General features: G+C 43.1%; 1 protein-coding gene across 2 annotated transcripts in view; it reads right to left on the bottom strand.

Moving 5' to 3' along the window:
- MXI1 (MAX interactor 1, dimerization protein) overlaps window positions 1-23,462 on the bottom strand; it is a 57,915-nt gene that overhangs the window by 10,352 nt on the left and 24,101 nt on the right. For both annotated transcript variants that reach the window (XM_054832835.1, XM_054832836.1), the window contains exon 3: window positions 19,408-19,437. In XM_054832835.1, coding sequence (XP_054688810.1) covers window positions 19,408-19,437 — 30 coding nt within the window. The remainder of the gene's footprint in view (window positions 1-19,407; window positions 19,438-23,462) is intronic.

The following is a 23,462-nucleotide window of genomic DNA, read 5'->3' on the forward strand; positions in this document are numbered from 1 at the left end:
CTGCTGAGGAGTCACACACACGTGCACGCTCAGCTCTGAAGCAGCAGATTTACCAGATTCAGCACTATGCCCTAGTCAGACACTGCTGATAGACTTTGCTGAATCAAGGCCCAAACATGTGCAAGACACACACACACTCTTCCCATCTTTAAAAGATCAAGCATCGCTCCCAGCAGGAAATGACCAACTCGCCTCCAGCAGCATTTGAAAATGCTGAATTCTGATTTTTGTATGTTGAAAGAAGGGAGCATCTGAGGGAAAAGCAAAGTATTTCCCAGATATTTTTGTACTATGCCTGCAGGTCTACAGGGCTTGAATTCAACAGTGGAATTAAGCATGTGCTTAACATTAGGAATGCACTCAAGTCCTACTGAGGCTAAATCAGACACTTGATCTCCAAAAGATGTTAAAAAAATAGAACCAAACCAAACAAGAACTGCCAAATGAACCAGCAGAAGGAAGATCCTAACATGGAAAAGGACATTATCATCCTTCTCCTCTGCCCTCCTCCTCTTCCCTCTACACCTTTTCAAAGTCAAGTCTAATTTAACCCTGAAATTAGAAACCACCAACTTTGTTTGGATTTCAGAGCTAATAGATTGCTTAAAAAATTCAGGAGGGATCACTGGTTAAAGCAAGCAGTTCCTGGAGAAACGCAAGTGACCCCACATCAATAATTCATTGGATGAGAATGATTTTGAGATAAAAGTAATGAGAAACACATGCAAAAACCACAGGGCAGGGAAAATGGGGAAAAATACGGTTTCCTTCTAAAAGCAATTCACAGGTCAGAGGCGTGCTTATCTCGAACAGCCATCATATGACTTGATGTTTTTTCCTTACTCTTGCCTCTAACCCCCAGCCCAGCCCTCTCTGTAGTGGTATCTACCCCCCTGCTTTACTGAACGCTCATCTTCAGTGAAGGAAAAGGTTTTGCCAAGCACCTGGATCAGCAATGGCGAGGCAGCCGGGGACGGAGCCCGTACCTTCTCTGCTGCAGAGCATTATGCAATTGCTGCGAGCCCTCCAGCCACGCGCAATAAAGCTGCGGTGGCGTCCAGCCAGCCTGCAATAAACACGCTCACACCCGCTCACCCCAATTCCACAGGACACCAGAGACAAGACACATGTTTCAGAAGGAAATCTGGCTCAGAAATATGCAGTTAAAAGTTAGTATTCTCCCCCTGAGCTGTGAAATCATTCAGAACAAGCCTTGCTTTCTGATTTAAAATCAGGTCTCTTCTCACGATTATTTATTTTCCTGTGTTTGCTCCCAGTTGAAGGAGATACTTACTCATTTGCCTCTTTTGTTTCCAGTCAATTTCTACCGATGGCTCCCTGGCATGTAGGAGTATTTGTATTGCAAATGCTAATAAAATGTACCATAGAAGAGTAATTGGACAAAAAAGCCTTTCGATCTTTACATTTTTTTAAGCCTTTCTATCATTTAAAAGAAACAAAAAAATGAAAATTTAGGACTGACAATAAAAAGACTTGACAACATATTATAAATAGGAATTAAAGGAACAAAAAAGTTCTCTGGGCAACATTTCCAGCCTGATCTTAACGATATCAGCTCTGTGTGCAAAAGTTGAAGATGAACATACACCCAACTGTATTCTCAAATCAAGGGCAGATGAAAAACAAGCCATAAACGAAGAGACCCATGATTAAACAATAGCAATAACAGTAATAGTAATAAACCAGAAAAATACAGGCAATGCAGCTTTTCAAAGTCACACAAATCAATGCACCTCTGCCTGCTGACAAGCTGCGTAACAGGGAGATAACTGGTGGTACAGTACTCAAGAAAGCAGCATCCTGATTCAAGCCCATAAGTGGAAATGAAATGCAAACAGCAATGTATTGATGCACCCTCCAACAGCAGCGTTTTGTTCAAAGGCCACCTCAGTCACAAAACCAAGACAAGGTACACTGGGAAAGGAAGCATATTACCAAACAACTGAAATATTTGGAAAAAAATGGCCAGTTTTGTGGCACATAAACTCTTCCCTGGATCTGGAAGAGAAGCTACAAGCCTTAAGGCAAGCATAAAGCAAGGATCTTAAAATACACACTGTAAACCTCAAAAGAGGCTGTCCTACAATCCCTGCCCTGACTATCCCCTTGCACCCGGCATGGCCTCCCACTGCAGAGCTAACATATGGCCGAGTGCACCCCCTACAGAAATTACTTCTACCCCCAACTCTTCTAGACAGGAAGACTCGTCACTGATTTCAACTTTAGAAGAGCTTCAGGCTCTTGGCAAACAGAGGCTGCAAGACCAACAAACCTTGTGCCAAGTGGTCTGTTGCGACCACTGGTCCATTTCAACATGGGTCTTTCTAGCCTACTACTGCAGTCTGGGGGGAGACATGCTCTTCCCACCCCCCTCCACGTCACACAGCTGTTCAGGTCTCTCCCTGAGATTCTTCTAGGTAAACTGAATATTATTGAGAAGGCTCTCCTAATTTCATTATGATTTTGAAGGCAAATGAATTACTTCAAGGCTTTCCAAAATCCAAAAAGGGGAAGGGAGGGATAGAGGGAGGGGAAATCAGGTAGTCTCCAATCCCTTGGTGAAATACAGGGGATCCGGCTGAAAGATTTGGCCTTTCTGCAGGACAGGTATCTCCTGGACTGCAATATGGAGGGATAATAGACACTTTTAGCTATACTTCCCAAGGCTGCTCAGTCTGTCCTCACTGTACAGACATTAAGGGTAAATCATGTTGTTCAGTGGGTGCAGAGGTTGGCCTACAAACACCTTACATGGACACGTGAGAGAGCTTCCACTTCCAGGATTCAAGGCCACAGCACTGCAGACACGGCTGTGAAAAGGACACTTTTGGAAGACTCGGGGTCCTACTCTTATCTCAGAGGGCACTTCAGGGGGTAGGACTGCTCTCATCTCACACTGAGTCTCTATTACCATTCCTTTTCACTCTGTCCTCTGACCAGCACCGCAAAGGACTGTTTGCTCTGCTATCACTAGCCATCATCCTTCAGCCTGCCCAGGTTTTTGTTTCTGTTCTCCTCTCCGACAGTCTACTGGATTGGAAACTCTTTGGAACAAAAATATAGTTGCCAAATGCACTAACATCTGAACAGGATCCCGCATCTGCACTCAGAAATCCCAAATCAAGCAGATCCCAAACAATTAGACTAAAGCAACATTATAATTCTGAAGCTGAAGTGATATATCTGGGGCTATTTTTATTCACATAACAACTTCTGGGCCTTTGGATCTTATTTGTTGCATATCTTGAAGTTTTTCTCTTTGAACTAGAGGGCTAGAATACAGAAGCTTCATTTAAATGAATAAAATAATAATAATGAGACCATCTGTAATCCCATGACTTCCAAAACTAGGATGCTTAAAGGAATGGCAAAAAAATTTTTAATACTGATGCTCACAGTAATAAAAATGATACCATTTTGGAAGGTGCCTCCTCCAGAATGAACTCACAGCTGCTCATCCTTTCCTAACTCCTTTGATCTTCTGAGGCACCAGTGAGACAAACTACTTCAACTCAGCAGTGAAAGATCAAATATAACAGCCTGAGCTTCACAATGAAAAGGTGATGAGAGCAGCATAGGTGGCTATCTGCCCAGCACAGGAATGGAGTCAATCACTGCCTGGCATTTTCTCTCGCCCCTTCATTTTCATCCAGGTCTAGCACTGAGCTCTCGGTGCCCATTCATCAGTTTCTCCTCCTTCCTCCCAGCTCCTCTAAGGCTTTCTGCCTTTCTTTGAAAGCAATTTGGACATTTGTTAAGAGATGTCAAATAGCAACAGATGCTCTGGAGCAGTCTATTATTATTTATCAAAGTTAATCCCCCTAAAATTATATATTGAGGATCTGCTATTATTGATCTTGGCCATTAGCCATAAAGTATTCTAATCTCTGGTGAATATAATTAACTGAACTTTACCGTAGCACAATACATGATGCTACCAGCTAAACTCCTTTCTGGCTGAGCTGTGCTTACAACAGCAGGCTAAACCCTATAGCCATCACAGGCCATAAATGCTCTACATCATTCTCCTTCTGACTTAAAAACACAGGCTAGTTGCCACTGGTATGGTCACATCCAGTTACTGCTTGCACAAGATCATTTGGCACCAACTTTTCAATCGTGTTCGCTGTCGACCACGCAGGTATCACAGTTTCGCTACCCTGGCAGTAAGATACAGTTACAACCCTGCATTTGGCTATCAGTGAACATGCAAAGCAAGCTGTAAACATCAACGTGCAACCCAGGCTGGTTAATTATAAAACCCCGACTAGCCCAGTCTAATAAAAACTCCGTCTTTGTTAAAAGGTGGTTAAAAATAGACCTGCTCTTTAAATAGCCAATGGTGTCCTGTGCCCTCGTTCTCACTAATACCATTATAATTATCCTTCTAGTGATATGCAGTCTGCTCACAGCCGCAAAGTCTGGCGACGCTGTTCCAACCAGTGCAGCGTCCTCCTCCACGCCGCCAACGTGCCTGCAAAGCAGCTGTGCCATTCATCAGAAACCTGCCTCGCTGAAGAGGAGGCAGTAACCTGCTTTGCTGCGACCTACGGATTTTCAGCTTTACTGCTAGAATTAGGTCACCAACAAAGATAGCCAAGATTTTCCAAACTCACCAGCTATTCCTGATTATTCTGTTCAGAGGTTTCCTGGCTAAGTACCATGCCTTTGAAAAGAAACGAGGAGGTATTTCAGGCTCCTGCAAGGTCAGACACCGAGAAGCGGGGATGCTCTCACCCCGTAATCCTGAACTGCCTCTAAAACTGCCAGGCAACGGGAAGAGCTCTCCAGTTCAGATCTACTACCACCAAGTCCTCGCAGCCTCTCAAGGAGACATCAAAGACAGTGTGCAACATAAAACAGATGTATTAGCAGGAATCTGCAGAGACCCTTGAAGGCCACCAGTCTGTACTGAGACTGGAAGAACCCAAGGTATTAGGCAGCTTCCCACCAGGCAGCTGGAGAGTGCCCCTGGACTGCTCTCTTGGCCACGGCAGAAAAGCTAGGGTCCAAAGGGTGTCATAGCAGTTAAGGGCACAGACAGTACCTCAAATCAGAGCCTCTGTTTCTTCGTAATACTACTGAAAGAGACTCTGGGCTTTGGTGCCTACTAAATATAGTCAGGTTTTAAACTAGTAACACCACAAACCAGTTGAAAGAAGCAAGCACTTGCTTTGTAAGAAGACATTTGTCCATCAGTGAAAGAATAAAGGATGCTACCAACTTGTTACTTGGGAAAACATATTTCCTGTTTTCAAAATAATGAGCAGGGAATATGCTGGTATCAATAATATATTCTGATCTGCTAATAGAAGTTATTTTTGTCATTAACACAGTTTTTTAAATTCTGCAGATAAACTATTGCTACTAAAAGATACTTTTACTGTTCATTAAGATAGGACAGAGTTTTTCCACCCCATGTATTTTTTTGTTTGAAGCTATATTCCAGTTTCCTCACCTCATGGAAGAAAATTATAATTCCTAATGAAAAAATATTCTAAGAATGTGACCATTTGGAATACTTGTTTACACAAAATCTTTTATGCCAGAAGGAAAGCATGTGCTCTTCATCTAATACCTCTTCACACTGTCAGAAATATTTAAGGAGTCATCAAATATCTGCTGTACCTTTCAGGTATAGAGGGCACGCATCTGGAACAGAGGAAGCAGTGCATGTAATTTCACCTTGTAAAATTATTTAAAATTTAACCTCAGGCTTCCCAGGAAAAAAGAATTACCAGCCGAGGTCGCTATCAGATGTGTGCTTGGAAAAGAGCACGAGGAGGAAGAACTTAAGCGACCTGAGTACTATTTTTCCTATTGGATATGGACTTTTTTGCACACAAAGAACAGTAATACTGTATTTGAAAAGTCTAGGAGTTAGCAAACGTTGAGTGACAAATAGTTTTAACTCAAGTTAACTATGTATCTTACTCAGCAGGGGAACCTGAACAGAGCAGCATAGCTCCCAGCACTATGACAGCAGATGAGTCATGTCCTGATCTCATATGTTCAGAGGTACCAGGAAATAAGTTTTCAAAAGGAGGTACCAGAGAGTGTGCAAACACACCTTGCTTCTGCTTAACTGGTGTGATGTGCTAATGCAAACTCATTGTCAATACAGTTCTTTCAAAGAGGAGCGGGGTTTATCATCATCTATAAAATGAAAACAATGTAAACTTCGGGGGGAAAAAAGGACTAACAAAAAAACCATCCCGCCCAACTTGCCCCTTCCCTTTAACTCCCCTTGACACCTTCCTTGCACTTTCTTTCTCTCCTCTGGGCACGTCTGAAGGTCAAGAGATGTACGTCAGCTCAAACTTCAAACAGGGAAAAAATGATGAAGCTGGCCACTTGGAACCCGTTTCCTTGGGCAGTAAGCAAGACAAAACGTAGCCATAGGACATGAAGATTGCTTGACTTTTTTCAGCTCAACTACAAAACTCTTAGTGCTGCCAAGAGGGCTCAAAAAGTCATTATATTAAGCACAGAACATTCTACCTACTGAACTCTTGATCAGCTGGAGAAGATCATTACAACCCCTGCCTGGGTCAGCAATGCCACAAACAGATACAATTCTAATTCTCCCAAACCAAGAACAGCTGTAGTTGAGTAAACTAACATTTGTGAGAGGATTAGCTGCCTTACACTCACTTGCTATGAATTGTCCCAGCAGGAAAAGGGTTAGGATCCCACCTAGGAACAAGTCAAACACTGAAAGGTTCATGGTTTGTTTTGAAGAAAAAAAAAAAAAAAAAAAAAAAAAAAAAAAGAGAGAGAGAGAGGAGCTGGAACACCTAAACCACACGAGCTTACAGAAATTACAACGCAGTGCCACTGCATTATAATCCCAATCACACCCCTCCTTCCCTGTGCTTATGTCCCTCACAGGGCCTCAGGAATTTAGGCAAGATAAATTACTGCTTCATGGTCAGGTATTTTCTATACAGCATCCCATCCTGGGATCACTCCTTTTTGGTTTCAAAAATCACTAGTGTTAAAAACAATAATGATAATTTAAAAACCCAAGAAAAACAACAAAAAAGATAATTTTCACCGCAAACCATTCACCTGGGGAGAGGCTGTGGTGGGTTTCCTCATCAGGAGAGCCAAATCGCAAAGGAGAAGCACAGATTTCTTGACATTCCTGGTGCTGTGCTAGCCAGGAGCTGGGAGAGTTTGCATGCACTTTCAGGAAGGGCAAAGCAGCAACCAAATGGAGCTGACATTTCAACTCCCTCCGCAAGCAGAAAAGGGTTACGTGGCAGGCAAGACCTTTAAGTGAGAGTCAGGAGACCTGTCCACAGACAGCTTGCGTGACCTCAGGTAAATCCCTTGAGGAATTGAAGCACGCACCGCTCATCCACAAAATGGAGATAATCCTAATTCCTTCACGGAGTACTGCACAGCTAAATCCACTCTTGGTTTTCAGGTGCTCATGTAGCTCAGCAACGACACTGGTATGTGAAGTGCCTAGAGAGTAGGATGCTTTGGGAAGCTTTCTCTGCTAGTTAATAATGCCCACAGTACAAGATAAGCGTGTTTCTCAAAATGGATCAATAAACCCTCAATGCTCCCCCCCATATATGCAGCAACAACTATCCAAGGTCCCTTCTTACTGGTGTCCCAAGATATTCCCAAGATGGAATTTCAGCAAAGTTCAAAGGAGTTTAGTCTGAATCAGGACCACAAGATGAAGGCTGTATTGTTGACTTTGCAATCAAGCAGTCATAAAACTTTTTATTTCTTTAAAACCTTTAGTTTCTGATGGCCTGCTGTTAATCCCGTGTGTCCACAAAAGATAATGACTTAGGCCCCATAAAAAAAACCCAAAACACAGAGTAGCTCAGACATCACATGATTTAAAAGAAAAACCCACCTACATAGGATGCTACCTCTCCTTTCTGTTTTCTTTTTTAATATGTAGGTTATACTGGTTCCTACACTGTTTTTTTGTGGGGGATAGAAAACACTTCATTCTGGGTGCTGGGATTTGAGAATCACAGAATATCACCAGAATTGCAGTGGAGGTTACAAGAGCACGCAAGATTAATCATAGTTTTCATTTTGAATAAGAGTTTTAGCAAATGCTCCTTTAAAAAGAAAAAAATAAAAGCCTTTAAGAAACTTATGCAATTTGCTTTCCCTGGATGGCTGAGGGGAGGTGCAAGGAAGCACTTTCTGCACAAACCTGAGAGCTAGCTTGCAGGGCTTGTGGGAGTCCCCTATTTCTGTACAACTGCTTTCTACTCTGACTACTGCTAACCATTTACAGTGTGCCCAATCCATACTCCAACCCCCTGCCCGCTCTGGTCCTTCTCAGAGATCACTAAGAAAAAAAACCCCACAAACTCTAAGAGATACTCATGACTCCAGAGGGCCTTCACATGTCTTTCTGAAGTATATAGCACCAGATATAAGACTTCTCTTCTTCCCCTTTGCAACCCCTTTGCTGAAATGCATCCCCATACGTGCTTTTTCCAGTGAACACCAAGCCTCTAAGCTGCTTTTCCAAGCCAAGAAAAGTTTAAAAGAGGTCACGCCACAGAGAACAGGCTCTGCGCATTTCCTAAGAGGGTCATATTGCATAGAATATCCACCGGAGACAAAGTGTTCCCATCCGGTTTCCCACTTCTTTTGGCATCAAAGTTGCTTTTCTGGGTAGGTGAAGTGGCAAACACATGCATTTGGGAAAAAGAAAAATGAATATTTTTTTTCCCCTATTCCCACATCTCAGTCAGAATTCCTCAGCACAATTCTAGGGTCTAATAGAATGATTTTTGCTATGAAAGCTGATTATTCAGTGTTCGGGCCTCTCCCCTTCACACGCACAGAAGCACTCAACTTTGGTCAGCTTTGTTGCTTCCTTAGAACAACGCTGAAATAATTTTCTTCTAGTTAGACATTAGGAAAAAAATTTCTAGCAGTAACAACAGTTAATCAGGGCAATAGATTGCACTGCCTCCCTAGGCAATCCTGCTGTCAAAGGTTTTTAAGGCCATGCTAGATCGGCATCTGTCAGGGAAGGTTTAGATAGAGCTTATCCTGCCTTGGGGCGAGGAAACAGACCAAATGAGTGCTGCAGGCCCTCAGGCCCATCTTTGAGAGCTTCACAAAACACCACCTCAGTCTGGAGAGTGCAGTTTCTTGTCCTCCTTTAGGCACAGGGCCTGAGCCAGCTGCAGGGGCAGCATGCTGAATCTCTGGGAAAAAAAGGGGAATTTTGCCACTCTGAGCTATGACCCTGGTGACAGCGCTAAAGACTTGCTCCAGAGTGGCAACTGTATTTGCTATGTGCAGCTGGAAAAGGGCAGGAACACCATGTGTGTGGGAGCAGGTAGGCAAACTAAAAGGGAGGATCCAGAGGCATCTGTAAGGCAGTTTCCTCCACCAGAATGAGACAATCCTTTACCCTGCAGGTTGGAGAGGAAACGACAGGAGCAAAGCAAATAGGAGGGGCTGCAGGGAAGAGAAACCTCCACCCCAAGCCGCTGAAACCAGTTACACCCCAGTAACCCCAGTGAACTTCTCTGTATGCCGTTATGCAGCTGCAAACATGGAAAAGAGCAGCCAGCCCTGAGGAGCACGAGGATCCAGTCTATGAGAAACACTGGAAACAAACACAGATCAAAGGAAACAGCAAGCTGTATACACAGCTGGGGCTGCCTTCCCCTGTTAAAGAGATGGGCACGTAGAATTTAACTGCAAGCTCTTTGTGTGCGCTTGCACGTAACTGTGTGCATCTATGCAAATGTGAGTACCCACCCCACATTTGGCCTCTTGACATTACCGAAGTAGAGCTAATGACTGATATTTTCCAAGCTGTGTGGAAGATTCCCATACAGCTGGGCAAAATCTGACTGGGCAGCCCACAACTCAATCCACTCCAGGGAACAAAATCAAATAGGTGGGAATGGAAGACATGGGAGATATAAAGCAAGTTCTTTTTAACCTCTGATTTCCAAAATAAAACCTGCTTCACAGCTCCCCCTTTCAGAAAAACTCATTTGAAGAGATTCACTGTGTTTCCAGAAGGAGCAGAACACTTCCCATTTAAGGGCTGGACTTTGGCCATGTGAAATTACAATGAATTACCCCAAGTATTCAACAGGTTGTGTCTTTAAGTAGCATTGGAAAGTTCCTCCTGGGAGGAAAAGGTGGAGGACACATCACCTAGAACCTCCTCAAAGTCTATGAGAGCTGGAGCAATCTCTCCCCCACAATCCAGCTCTGAGTGGAAAGAGCAGAGGAACACACTGCAGTAGCAGATGGAAATGCTGGCACCTGACTGTTCTCAAGTCCTGATACACTCTTGGCTGATAAGTCTCTTCTGCAAAGCTGGGGACAGGCACGGTGAGGTCCTTAGGGCTGATCTCACCTCTGAACTCTCCTGTTCTGTTCCTTTTCTCTCCTGGGCTTCTCACAGGGAGATCTCCTGATATGCAAATAAGCAGCAAAATCAAGTCTGGCATCAACTTCCTTTTCCTTTCCACATATCCCCTCTGATGGACACGTGGCTTTGCCAGCTTTCATGATCATAGAAGGGTCCTTGCTCTTTCTCTACAAAGAAATACACCTGCTTGTTCACATGAAGAGTGGCATCTATCAAATGCCCTCCTTTCGGTGTGGTATTATTCACTGTCCTGGACAGTAAGCCGTTTGGTGCAGGAACCCTTGGCATTGCTCTCCAAAAGATTAGGCACAGCTACAGTGCTGTAGAGATGAGCAGGGGGAGCAACAAGTGCCCAAGTGAAGGAGCAAGTATTTATTATAGAGAGTCATTAAGAGCTGTGCTTCTAAATGATTCAGATGCTTTTAGATATTCCACTCTAGCTCAGCAGCAGTCAACTCAGAGATAACAGGCTGCACTTGACTTTATAAGCATGACTAAGTTTTGTACAGCTGTTTACTACCTACCATGATAAAAACCACACCCTTATCATACAAACTGTTATCAGCCTGGACCGCGCATGAACCCACTGATACCATTCACAGAGTCTGTTTCTGTGAAAGTAACACTGCATTTCAAGCTCACGTCCTGTTTCCACTGGAGGTTTCAGTGCGTAAGCTTTTTTTATATCAATTCCTGTTATGCCTCCTCCTTTCCCTCAGCCCCTCCTGGGCAGAAACCCTTGTACAGGCAGTTACAAGATCACTATGCAACTGCTACATCCCCCTTCCTGCCTCGCCTTCTTTAAGCTGCACATGCTCGTTTGCAAAATCTCCCATTCAGGACAATCCCTTCTTCACCTTGAGTATTCAGGTATGCCACTTAAACTCCTGGGCAAAAAAATCAAGAGCAGAAAGCATCTATCCTTTGCAGAAGGTTTTCATTTTTCCCTAAATAAGTCATGTTGCTTTATGACTGCACTCTCAAAGGTAAATAATTAACAGGCAAGAGGGACAGAAAATCTTATTACACAGCTAATGGGAAGTGATGCTTCAGCAACAGCGTACACATAAAGGATACCTTCAAAAGACAGCCCTTATTTTTTTTTAATGGAACATCGGGCAGAAGACCTGACTCATCCCATTGCTCTGGGATCCAGGGATTCCTCAGTGCTCCCCCAGACGTGGACAAATCCGAAACCTTTACATGAGATTCAGCCTGCATCTGACAGACTCAAGTGCCACCTTCAAAAAAAGGGGATACTCCAATTTTGTAAAGGTACTGTAAGGATTTACCAAAGAGCAAACACAGAGTGCTAGGCAGAGATGATCCGGATTCCTACACAAATTCAGGCTCTCAGGACACACAGAAAGTGAGGCACGTAGATGACACCATCTACCACTATGTTCTGCCACGGCCCTGACTTAGGCCTGTCCACATTACCCAATGGCTTCATGGGAAGAGAATTCCTGGCCCTTAGTTGCACATTGCCCATTTAATTATTTTATGGTTGTCACATGCACTGTTTGGGAGGAAACCTGCCTGGTCTGTTTGCCCACAGCTCTGCAAACAGCTCAGGGAGACCAGCACCATTTGCAGCAAGGCAACAACCACAGCAACTGCAAGACGAAGCCCTTTGCTTTCATTTCCCAGACAAGGCTATGAACGCCTGTTACACGCTTGCACTACCCACCACAGCACCCAAAACAAGAGGCCAGACCCACAGCAGCAAAGGTACCTTCACTTCGTGCCCCTCTTCTCTTTTCAGATGGGAGAAGGTGTGAGGGCAGCAAGACAGTGTCACACTGCACCTCCTGACCCTGGGCAACACTGACAGAGACACAAGGAGTGAGGAGGAAGTTTTGAAGGAAGCAGAGGTAGGAAAGGGGAAACTTTTCTGAAGGAGGGAAAAAGCAAGCAACTGGCTGGAGATGTTGATCAATGAAGCAAAGGAGTGGATTGATGCAAACTTGTTCCCACATGCCCATTAGTCCAGGCACTGGATCCATCTGTGTTTCTGCTCCTCACCTGTTAAATGGGGGTGTCTGACGCTTCCCACTCCCCCTTGGCATATCATAAGGTAATAGGTTCTCAAAGTTGTGATACTTTGGTAAAAATGGGCCACATACAGAAAGGAGAATGAGAAAGTTCCTTGCCTACATTTCCTGTCCCACAGTGAATTTCATTTGGTTATCACAAGCCTGCATGGGCTATGTTGCTATAGTACCCTCAACACATGTACCAGATACAGCTACAGATCAGCACACACAACTCCAGCTTCTGCCCCAAGAGCACAAAGTCCTGAAACTTGTAGTTAATAGGTAATCATCTCAAAAATTATATTCCTATTACCTCATCTTCTCTAAGGCAGCAACTCCCCAAGTGGCTTCTAGCTAGTAATGCTTTTAGGACCATGAGCTATTTTAGTCACTTGAACAAGATAAGTTGCATCAGAATTTTTGGCTCTTGGCACTTCAACAAACAGCACCCCAGGAAAAAAAAAAAAAAAGCCTGCAAAGTTTCCAGAGATGCATTTGGAAGAGATGGTAAATACAGAGCGCTGACATGGTTGAAAACTGAGCCGGGAAAGCTGAATGCTTGACTTCCTACCTGGGGCCAGATTCTTCCCTGATCAAATCTCACTGATTACAGAGGGGATTTGCCTAGTCTTTAATTTTTTCAGGACAGCCATAAACATACCTAACTGTAGAGGGGTTAGCCTGAAAGAAAACTGTGGCAACACAGCCAAGTAGAAATTCGAAGATGCAAGTTTGGGAAGAGGTTCAAGAACCAAAGCTGGCAATGATGCACTCCAACTCAGATACCATCTAAGTACATAGGACTGCTTTCATTACACATCCACAGCAGCTACCAGACCCCCTCCTGGCTCCCTGAAAGCAGAAAATAACCAGTAATGCACCATTTGATACCTCTACTATTCACTACTCTGGAAATCTTAAGCACAGAATGCTGAATGCAAGAACACAGCCAGTAAGCATGGAGAACTGACTGCAGAGCATGTTTCTTTTTAAGTTGAGGGTTTCCTCTAAAGTCTCTCTTCTGGGAGGCAAGATGACAAAAGGATACTCAGCATCAGGCCATTATGACAAGGCCAAGCAGATTGCGCTGACATTTCTTTCTATACTATGGGAGAAAAACACATCATAAAGTGTCTCTAAAACACAGCTTAGTTGAGAAGGGTTTTGTGATAAATATGTTTCCAAAAATTGGCTTATAACAGTGATTTTGTTGTGAAACATTGTTGAAACAAAAACATTTTGCTTTGCAACAATTTATCCAAAATAGTAGTATTGTTCTTTTTCCTCTTACTTCTCCAACTGCTATTAGATTCATAAGGAAGGTGCAGAGATCTGGGAGCAGAAAGGCAGGCAGGCAGGCATGCATTCATTCTTCACTGCATCACTTTGAATAAAAAAAAAATCATATTGAAACTAGAAATTCCAATATGAGCAGCACTGAAGGACTTCCAACAAAATGAGGATCATTTTGTTTCCTTGAATTTTGGCATGGGGACTAACTGTCCCTTTTCAGCAGCTTTACTCAGAGTTCAAAATGTTCTGCTGCCCAGCCAATGTGAAACAAAGCCTTTGCAGACTTTCAATCGTAAGTCAATCAAAACGCTGCTTCTGCATAAGGAGGCACTTCACATGAACAAGTGTGGTGGTCGGCCAAAGAGATCAGATCACAGCTTTACAGCATCTGACTGGGGAGTTCCCAGAGCAATGCAAAGAAATAACCGCAACATAGCAAAAGGCAGACTGACACTAAATGACGACTGAGCCTGAACGTATCCAGAAAGAACATCTCTCCGATAGCCTTACTCCACAAAATACAGACTTCACTCTCTCCAGGTTAAGCAAAATCAGGCACAGCAGTGTATAGTTATACAGATCTCCTAAACTACAGGGACATGCTTCAGCTCTGCTGAAAACTGTTAGTCCCAGCTGAAAACGGAGGCATCTGTCACCCAAGAGTCAAAGACAACTAGTGACGTCCAGCTCTTGTTCCATACTGGCCTTGGAGACAAGAAGGGTTACCTACAGTTCCCACAAGGAGCAAGTTGGATCAGTGCATGCTCTGATGTTTGGATGTGTCAAAGAAAGATGTATGCTCAGCTGTGTTGGACATGGTTTGAGTGCTGCAGAGAACATCACAGGTTCCAAGTGTTATTAATGAGGAAAACAATATGTACTGTCAACGTTTGCTACATGAAGTTAACATGAAAACAAAGCCCACTCCAGAGAACAAATGAAATTTACTGGATTAGTTTCTTGTTCAAGCTCTCCTGATAAATAGCACTGAACTCAACACCACATCGATTAGTTGGTTCAAGACAAACACTGATCAGATTGCCTTGGCAAGTATATATAGCAGTACAAAAGCACAATCATCCACGTCTATTCAGAGTAGCAAGGATTCACTATACTTTCATTTCCCTTCCCTCTATCTTTCCCAGGCTAGACAGCATGTCTGCACTATTTAAATGCCCTATGTTAAATGCTTTCCCCCTCCTCCTTCTCTTGCATTTTGCTAATAGACACACTCAAGCGCCTCTTCTAAAGAAACAGAACCAAACCGTGCAATTGCTGCAGAGCCTCAGAAGGCCCCACGTTTCCATGCAAGCTGACTCAGGTCATGGTTTTCTCCTAAACGTTCAGCAGGGTTTTTCATTTATCTCATCTGCTACCTCAAATATGCAATCTAGCATAACAGTCAGCTCTGTGTGAGAAACCGTTTTGGAGAAACACTCTGCAATAAACAGCATCTCATGGTAAAGAGAACGGGTGGGGAATCACAGCAGATAGGAAGGGGATCCTGATAAAAGTCAGAAAAGGCTAAAACCCACAGTACTCAATAATTACTATGTGTCTGTTGTCTTCACTTTGTTTCTGATCATCTCAAAAGATGTCAGAGAGAAAGGATCGTACACCACTCTGCTTTTTCACTAAACACAACTTTTTAGCAACTTGGTTTAGAAGGAGTTTTGTCTCCTTTAGACTTTGTCCTGTTTCATTTTAAACAAGGTATTTTTGCAGAGCCACAAATTCTGAGAGACCTTCAGAAAATTCTGATTTCAGTGATTCTCCCAAAGTCTCTGTCCCTTCTTGGATCTGTCTTTAGTTTGAACTAAATTACTGTTACCAGAAGAAAAATCTGCCCTAATAACTCATTCCTTACCCAATTACTCAGTTTTGTCTTCCTTCCTTCTGCTGTATTACAATGCAATCATCACCAAAACCAAATAGATCAATCTAGGATATACAGAAAGACTTTTCTTTTCTCCCTCCAATCTGATCAATACCATTACAAACATCTTGTTCTATCAGGAGACGTAACTTTTCTGACAGACACCACCACCATGATGGTCTACCAGAACTGCCACTTCACAGAGTGGCAGGAAAGTCATCTCAGTGCTGTGTACCTTCTCTTCATACCACACTGACAACATCCTTCCAAAAACTGGCGTGTATCTAAAATGTTTACAGACAACAGTTAATTCTGCTATCTATGTAACACACACCATTTAACTCAAGCCTGAATTTTATTTATTTTCTCAAAAAAGGATAATATTACACTAGCAAAGTTAATCTTTCAGTCACTTGCTTTATCATGTTTTTCTTTTAGAAAATGATGGGGTGTTGCTTATGAATATCTATTTTGGTAGGCGTGTTAAAGGACTAAAAAGTATTGTTTGAGTTACGCCTTGCAGCAGATGAGAAGCAGAATACTGGTTTCTTGTTTAAGTGCAAGCTATGACTCATCCTGGGCAGAGATAAACTGAAACACATACCCATTAAATAAAAAACAAACAATTTTCCAACATGAGGATTAATGACAGATAATAACTATAAATTAACTTTAATCTTTTTATAAATCAAACAAAGCCCCTTATGTGAATGTCACTGCAATCTCTTCGGATAAAAAACCCCAAACGAATCAAAGCAAAAATAGAAGTCACTTAAATATAACAGTTAATATTTGGTACCAAATCAAACAGCTCCTTAGCAGAACCACTGGAGTGTTCATGAAATATTTCAAGAATAAGAAAAGGAGTGAAGCTTAAAACATCGCTTTTTAAAAATATATATATATATTTTTAGTCACTTTCTGACATCAAAGGGATACAAGATTCTTAATCCTGATACACTGAAACACGATCAGCTCTGCAATATTGAGTCTGAGTTAAATTGTATATTCAAAAAGGAGGAGGAGAGCATTTTGTTTTTCTAGTATTCTCTTGCTACTGCTTGGAAGAAACTCTGTAATTGTTGAATGGGTTAAAACAAAATTTAACTGAACATAAGAAAGCTGCTGTTTGCAGACAAGAGGGGGAAAAACCAGAGTCAAAGACCTAATAGTGGACAATTTTGAAAATTATAGTGTGTGTTAATAATGGAGATAACAGTGAGATTCAAAAGGAATAATCTCAAATAATAGGGAAAATGAGCACCTGCCAGCCACAAAGCCATTAGTATCACGGCTTTTATCTTTTCAACAGTTAAGTCTGAAGACACTGACAAACTTAACGACACAGCAAATAAAACATGGTGAAAATCTAACCGGGAAGCTCTCCCCTTCACTTAGAAAACACTGCTGTGGAGTTTGAAAAGAAATGCTTCCAGTATGAGACTCACTGTCCAAATCGTTGGTAATGAACACTGCAAACCCAGCATAGCCACTATAGGGTCTAGCTGGGTTTGCAGATGTGTGTAGCTGATCAGGCCATAGCATCTGCATTGAAGGACAGACAATCCCAAACCAGAAGCAGCAGGCTCCTGACCAAGACCCCAGACTTAGGATTTTGCCTGTACAGATCACCCAATGTGATCAAATGTGTGCCCTGCCCAGAAGGATGAAAACCAAAGGCTTGTAAATCCATGTCTGAGATACAGACCTGGAATACAGTGCCTTGGAATGGGAAACCCTGGAGGAAAGACCATGCTGAGAAGGCTGATGGTTAGGAGTCTTCAACCTGGAGCAGGTGGGGACTAGGAAGTGTAGCCGAGATGGAAGGAGAGGAAGAGAGAGATGGTATTACACCAACTGGGAATGGGAAGACAAATTCTGTAGCAATCAAACAGCCTGTCAACATTCAGCAAAAGGTGGCATAAAGGGGAGCGCAGGTAATAACACTCTTCTCACTAGTAACATATATAGCAAAGTGCTGGACAGTAGTCAATCCTCATGATATCCCCACCCCAGGCAGTATTACTGTCCTCAATTAAAGACAGGGAATCAAGGCAGAAACTGCCTCAGCTCACACAGATAGCTAGTATCAGGCATATTCTATACCCATCATTACTTGCCAGTCCTTAGCAGGACAGTAAGCATGTAATGCTAGCTGCTGAGACCTCACCCACAGAGAGTTTGACACTTCACTGCCTGACCCACAAGTCTGAGGGTAGAAAAAGATGGTCACAGATCCACACAAACTTGGCTAATGTGAGAGGACCAGGTTGGTACAGGGAAGGATGGAGACAGCTTTGCTCTAAAGCTGTACTGAGGGCAAGCAGGGTTTGCAGTAACAATCAGATATGCAAATTAGCACATTGAAAATTAATGATGGTTTACTGTTGTCATGGAGAAAAAAGCACCCTCCATTATGGGTCAGACCCAAGCACTGCATTTTCTTTCCCTCATTGGTAAATAAAACTGTACAGAGCACTGGAAAACCCAGGAACCAACACTTCTCAACACAGCTCAACCTGGGACTGGAAAGGTTGAGACTTGGGGAGCAACATAACCCAAATAAAAAACCTCCCTGCATCACAGCAGAAAGACAGGACAATGGCAACTCTGTAGATCCTCAAAGCTACCAGGAGTTAGAAGCACAGTCTGGGAGAAAACACCCACACCGTGCAAAGGGCAAGCCGCTTCCAAGCACTGCTGCTGCTGGTGGGAGTCAGATGTGGAGGAAACTGAGGGCAACAAGATGCTTGAGGTACTTGGCTACAATTCCCTTGAAGCTACATGGGAAGATCTTGTCTGAATGGAAATACACACTTGGCTTGAAGCTTCTGTGTATCTTTGGCCATCCTTATAGTCCTCCCATCCTTTGTTAAATGATGGCTGCTAAGAGGGAAGAGGAGGCAATCAACCTATTTAGACTCCTTTCCCACCCTGGGGGCTTCTTCATAGGAGCAGCTGGCCAGAGCACTGCCTTTGTTCCAGCATCCACAAAAACCACAGACACCCCCCTCAGCCCCCCTAAAATCCCACAGAAGAGCCAAGATAAGTTTATAATGGCAACCCTGACACAACCTTAACTATAGCATCCTGAATGGAAGGCGATAATCTGATCTGTGTGTGAACTAGCTCCCCTTGTCTCAATGGTATTTATCTTACTTTAACTCCTGTTACAAAAAGGTTGAGTCATATAGCAGAGCTAGCCAAGTAATGAAAATGCAAGGCTTGCTAAAACTTCAGATTCAAGGATAAACAGGCACAATCCTAAAACAGGTTAGAAGAGAGAGTCCCCACAGCAGCGCTGGTAGCCAGACCTCTGAGCCTCTGGACAATGGTATTTTCTGCGCAGCAGAGATTATCATAGCCCAGTGGAGGGGTGGGAGGGAGACGGTGTAGAGCACAGGGCTCTGCCCTTCAGTTCATGGTAACACTGGTAACACGTATTACCCAGGGCCCACGAAACCTGATCCCGTAGCAACCTCATGTATGGAAAGTGCCCCAATCAGATTTCACTGTGTCAGGAGAAGAACAGTATTTACTCTGCATACAGATTAGTCACAAAACTGGGTCACTTCTTGCCTTTTCAGAGAAGGAAAAAAACGAACCAAAACCAAGGCTTCTTTTTCAGATCTTTTTGCATCTTTCCCCCCGACTTTTAAAATTATATGATGCAGCATGGTCATTCACAGCTGTCTAAGCTGATCAAATGGCACCTGCATGTGTAAGGTTAAAGCACATTACACTCACTAGGCTTGCATTTCTTAGAATTCAGCTCATTAGCTACTTACCGGTTCTTCTCTAGTTCATTGTGCGTAGACCTGGAAGATAAACAAAAATTTGGATTAGCCATCTTCGACCTCTCAGCACCAAAGTTCAATTGCTACAAGCCGTACACATCCCCAGCAGTATATCGCAGTGTAAAGCCAACCAACCACATACATTAAAATCTATAGCTATAACCTCAGCCTCCCTGCTGACAACGGATTTCTCCCCTCCTAAGTCTGTATTTACCTGCTATGTGCAAAGATGGTACTCTTACTGAAGCTACAGAAAGTGTTCCCTAGAGACTTAAATGCACACAAAATCCCAAAGAGGGGCAATGATTAGAACAGGGACCAGTCAGCCATTTCCAGACTACTGGCTCTGCCATCAACTCAGTACAGGGATGCAGTTACATTTCTTTGTGCTTTAGTTTCTCTGACCATCCTGTAAAAATAGTAGTATCATCTGCTAACACATGAGCTCATGGAGTATTAATTTATGCACATCAAATACATGGGAACCTTCCAGCAGAATTGGCTCTGTAAGGACAAACCCTGGAGCCCTTCAGTAGTCACGTCAGATTTAGCAAACATAGTAGAATTCCAGATATGGCCAGCATTTGGGCACAAAACAGGATGGCCAGTACTGCCATGTTTGCAAACATCAGCGGTGCTGAGTAGCACTTGTAGGATGCCTGGAAACCCCTTGGGGATTGAAACAGCACCACTTGCAGCAAAGCAAGTGACCCATGAAGTGGCACTGTGACCACTTGACAAAGGAGGGGGCTTTGTCTTTATACCTGCCTGCCACGCCAAGCACACTGCCAGCACTCTTTAATTTAGAGCTCGCAGCTTGAAAATGAGACCAACTACAAACAAAAGGGAAACAGGCAGGTTCATTCTCCTTGGCTCTGTGATGACAGCACAAGTGGCAAAAAAAAAAGCTTAAATCCTTTCAGGATTTCTAATCTAATGATGTTATTAGTAACCCAGGTAAGATTGTTGAGGATTATTTAAAAAGGATAGCCATTTATCCAACATTTCTCTTTAACAGAAGGTCACCTTAAAATAAGAGTAAAAGGAGCCCCAGAGCTTAATAAAAAGGATCTATTTTCTGTAATTTGGCATCACATTTCTTCCGGAGCTCTGAGAAGATTATCCTCTATCCCCCATCTGGAGAATCCCACAGAGAATTCTACAATTAGGGAACTGAATGGAGGATGTGCTCCAAGGGAAACCCTGTCATAATTAAATGCTTCTCCAAAAAAAGGGAGGAGGAGCGCTTAACAGGTGTTAGAACCTCATTGAAGATGACAAATATACCATGAACGTCTGCGAAAAACAAGGTAAATGAGTCTTAGCTAGCTGTGGCTGAGAGCTACGGGTGGCCAGAGGAAGAACAAAACTTTACCATATGTCTGTGCAAGGTACCCTGCGCAGCAGGATACGGGATACCCTAAAGGCAAGGTGCACTATAGCCAAACTCCTGAAGTGGAAGAAACTCCCAAAGCAAATCCTTCCCTCCCAAAAAGAGAGGATCGCTTAAGTCTGGTTCCCAGGAATCAGAGACATGAACATAAAATTTAGTCCAGAAAAATCTCCCACATCAAACCCACATCCCCCACAGAGTCTAAACCAGCAAAATCCATTTGTCCAAGCAACCTGGATGCAAATTAACCCACCAGGGCTGAGCTGAAGCCCTTTAGAACCACTGCCTGTATGCTCTTTTGAACACGCTTATTGTTCTTATTTACTGTATGTTCCTGCAGGAGACTTTGCACTCTTCTTGGCTATGACATTAGCAATTATAAAGCCATAGATATGCAATAGCTTGAATTCCTATATTATATCGAGCCAATTATAAAGGCCAGCACTGAAAGAACAAAGTTTGGCCCACTGCTGTGAACAAAATTAAAACAGCAGGTTCTCCCTACTCCTCTCACACAGGAGACTCTATCACCTATCTGCCTTCTGATGAACAAGACAACTGAGAGGGGTTACAGGCTTTTCACCAAGTCAGGAGATTTATGCTGTGACTTTTAACCATATCAGTGGCAAAGAGAAAAACAAACCCCACCCCACCCCCCACACTTTCCCACTGAAACTGAATGCAAAAGAAAGAATCTCAGCAATGCTGATGGAATCCTATGGGGATGTTAATTCTCTTACCTGCCTATGCTTAGACTTACTTGGGACATTTGGAAAAGTTTTAACTTCTCCTTTCATCTAAATTTAGGAAAAAAACAAAACACCAGCACCCCACTATCACCACTCACTAACTTATTTTCTGTGCCAGTTTTCCTTTGCTTGGACAATGGATACAGAAAAGAAACCCTCTCTCTTCTGTTCATAGTTCATTTCATTTTCTGTAGCTCCTGTTCTAGAGATTAATTTTCTCCCCTCATCTTTCAGCTGCACGTTACTAAGATTTATTTGGAGTTAAACAAGGACAGTGCTGTCAGCGAAGTGGAAAAAAGTACAGGAACCTCTATTGATACTACATTCAGAAAAAACCCCCCTACCTTTTCAATAGGTACAGAAACAAATGTAACTGGACTTCTTTAACCAAGCTGGTCTTATCATCAACTGAGAACCTAGAGACTATCACCAGACTGAAATCAAAGCTCCACCCTTGTACACCATTGCCAGCTTTTTAATGGGTACAGGATGAATACCACAGCTGTAAACTATCACAGCACTCAGGGAACGTTTCACAGTTACTTGTAGGAACTGGTGCATTCAGTGCTGCTGTTGGTAGTCAGTCACAGCCTGTGTCACCCAGTGAAATAAGGGCAGCTGCTGAGCATGGACCACAAACCACAGGAGCTCACATTCCTGCTGTCAGGCAGACAGGGCAAGCAGGACCTTGCCTCTACCTACAAAGCTGAAACCACAGCCATGCGGGTACAGACATGTTCAGAGAGGAAAACAGAAGCCCAAGCACACACACTGCCACTGCTCAGAACCTCAGCTGCAATTTAAAACTAGCTGAAGTACCAACCGTCTGCAGGGCTCATTTAAAACATCCAAACTGGTAACTAATCCTAAAAACTGAAGGAATTTTATATAAAGAGGAGGATCCTGCTGACTACATTTTGAAAACAGCTTGGGAAAAGATCAAGAAAGAGTTTTAGAAGCTTAACATAAAGGAGCCAAGCAAACAACAACAAAAAAACCAGCAGAGCAGTCCCCATCATGATTTTAAACAACAAAAAGCTGGAAGAGGAGAAACTGAAGTTTATCCCTGTTTATCCCAGACCCAGGAAACTGCATACGAAATAGGAAGAAACAGGAAAGCAGCAATTGTCAGTCACTCTTAATTTGTCAGATGCAACAATCTTTTTGCACCAGTTACTGTGGCACAACCTTGCTATCCAACACTGTAACAAGGTGTTGCTGAAACATTAAGCTACGCTGAATTCCCCCAGTGAATGAGACATTGTAAATAATTCATTACTTTACTCCATTTTCTGTATTTAAATAAAATCCCTCCTACCATGATAGAGGCAGCCAAACTTTTCCTAAGCACAGGTAAGCCAACAAAACAAACTGCGCCAGGGAGGAACAAGCTCTAAAGAGCACTGAATTCATTTGTCATTGGGTTTTTACTGTAATTAAAATCACAAAGCTGCCACATGACATTAAACACAGCTGACCTTTCTGGTTTACACATTTTATATTGATAAATAGCCCAACGAATGCATTTGCAGCATATCTGCATTTTGGTTTGACTTCTTAGTGATGTAATTATTTTCTGCTGGGAAAACACAGCAATCAAAAGTCCTTGTCCTACACGATACACAGGTGGCATTTAGACTCAATTACCCTGTCATCTCCTTGTACCTGGTCATCCTCCTGTCTGTACCTGGCACCAGCTCCGGGCTCCAGATGAGCCCAGGACTCTAAGAGCTCCATCTCCATCACAAAAGAGATACTGGTCGCTCAGGAGATGCTGCTGGAAATACGTACTGCCAGGTAAAGGGGGTGGGGGGAATAAAAATCACCTCTTCCTATACACATCCTTAATGCCAACACAGAGCTAGTGCCTCTCCTCCAAATTCACTCACCCCACTCTGCTTTTG

This window comes from Grus americana, chromosome 7 (genome assembly GCF_028858705.1).
Source record: "Grus americana isolate bGruAme1 chromosome 7, bGruAme1.mat, whole genome shotgun sequence".
Lineage (NCBI taxonomy): Eukaryota > Metazoa > Chordata > Aves > Gruiformes > Gruidae > Grus > Grus americana.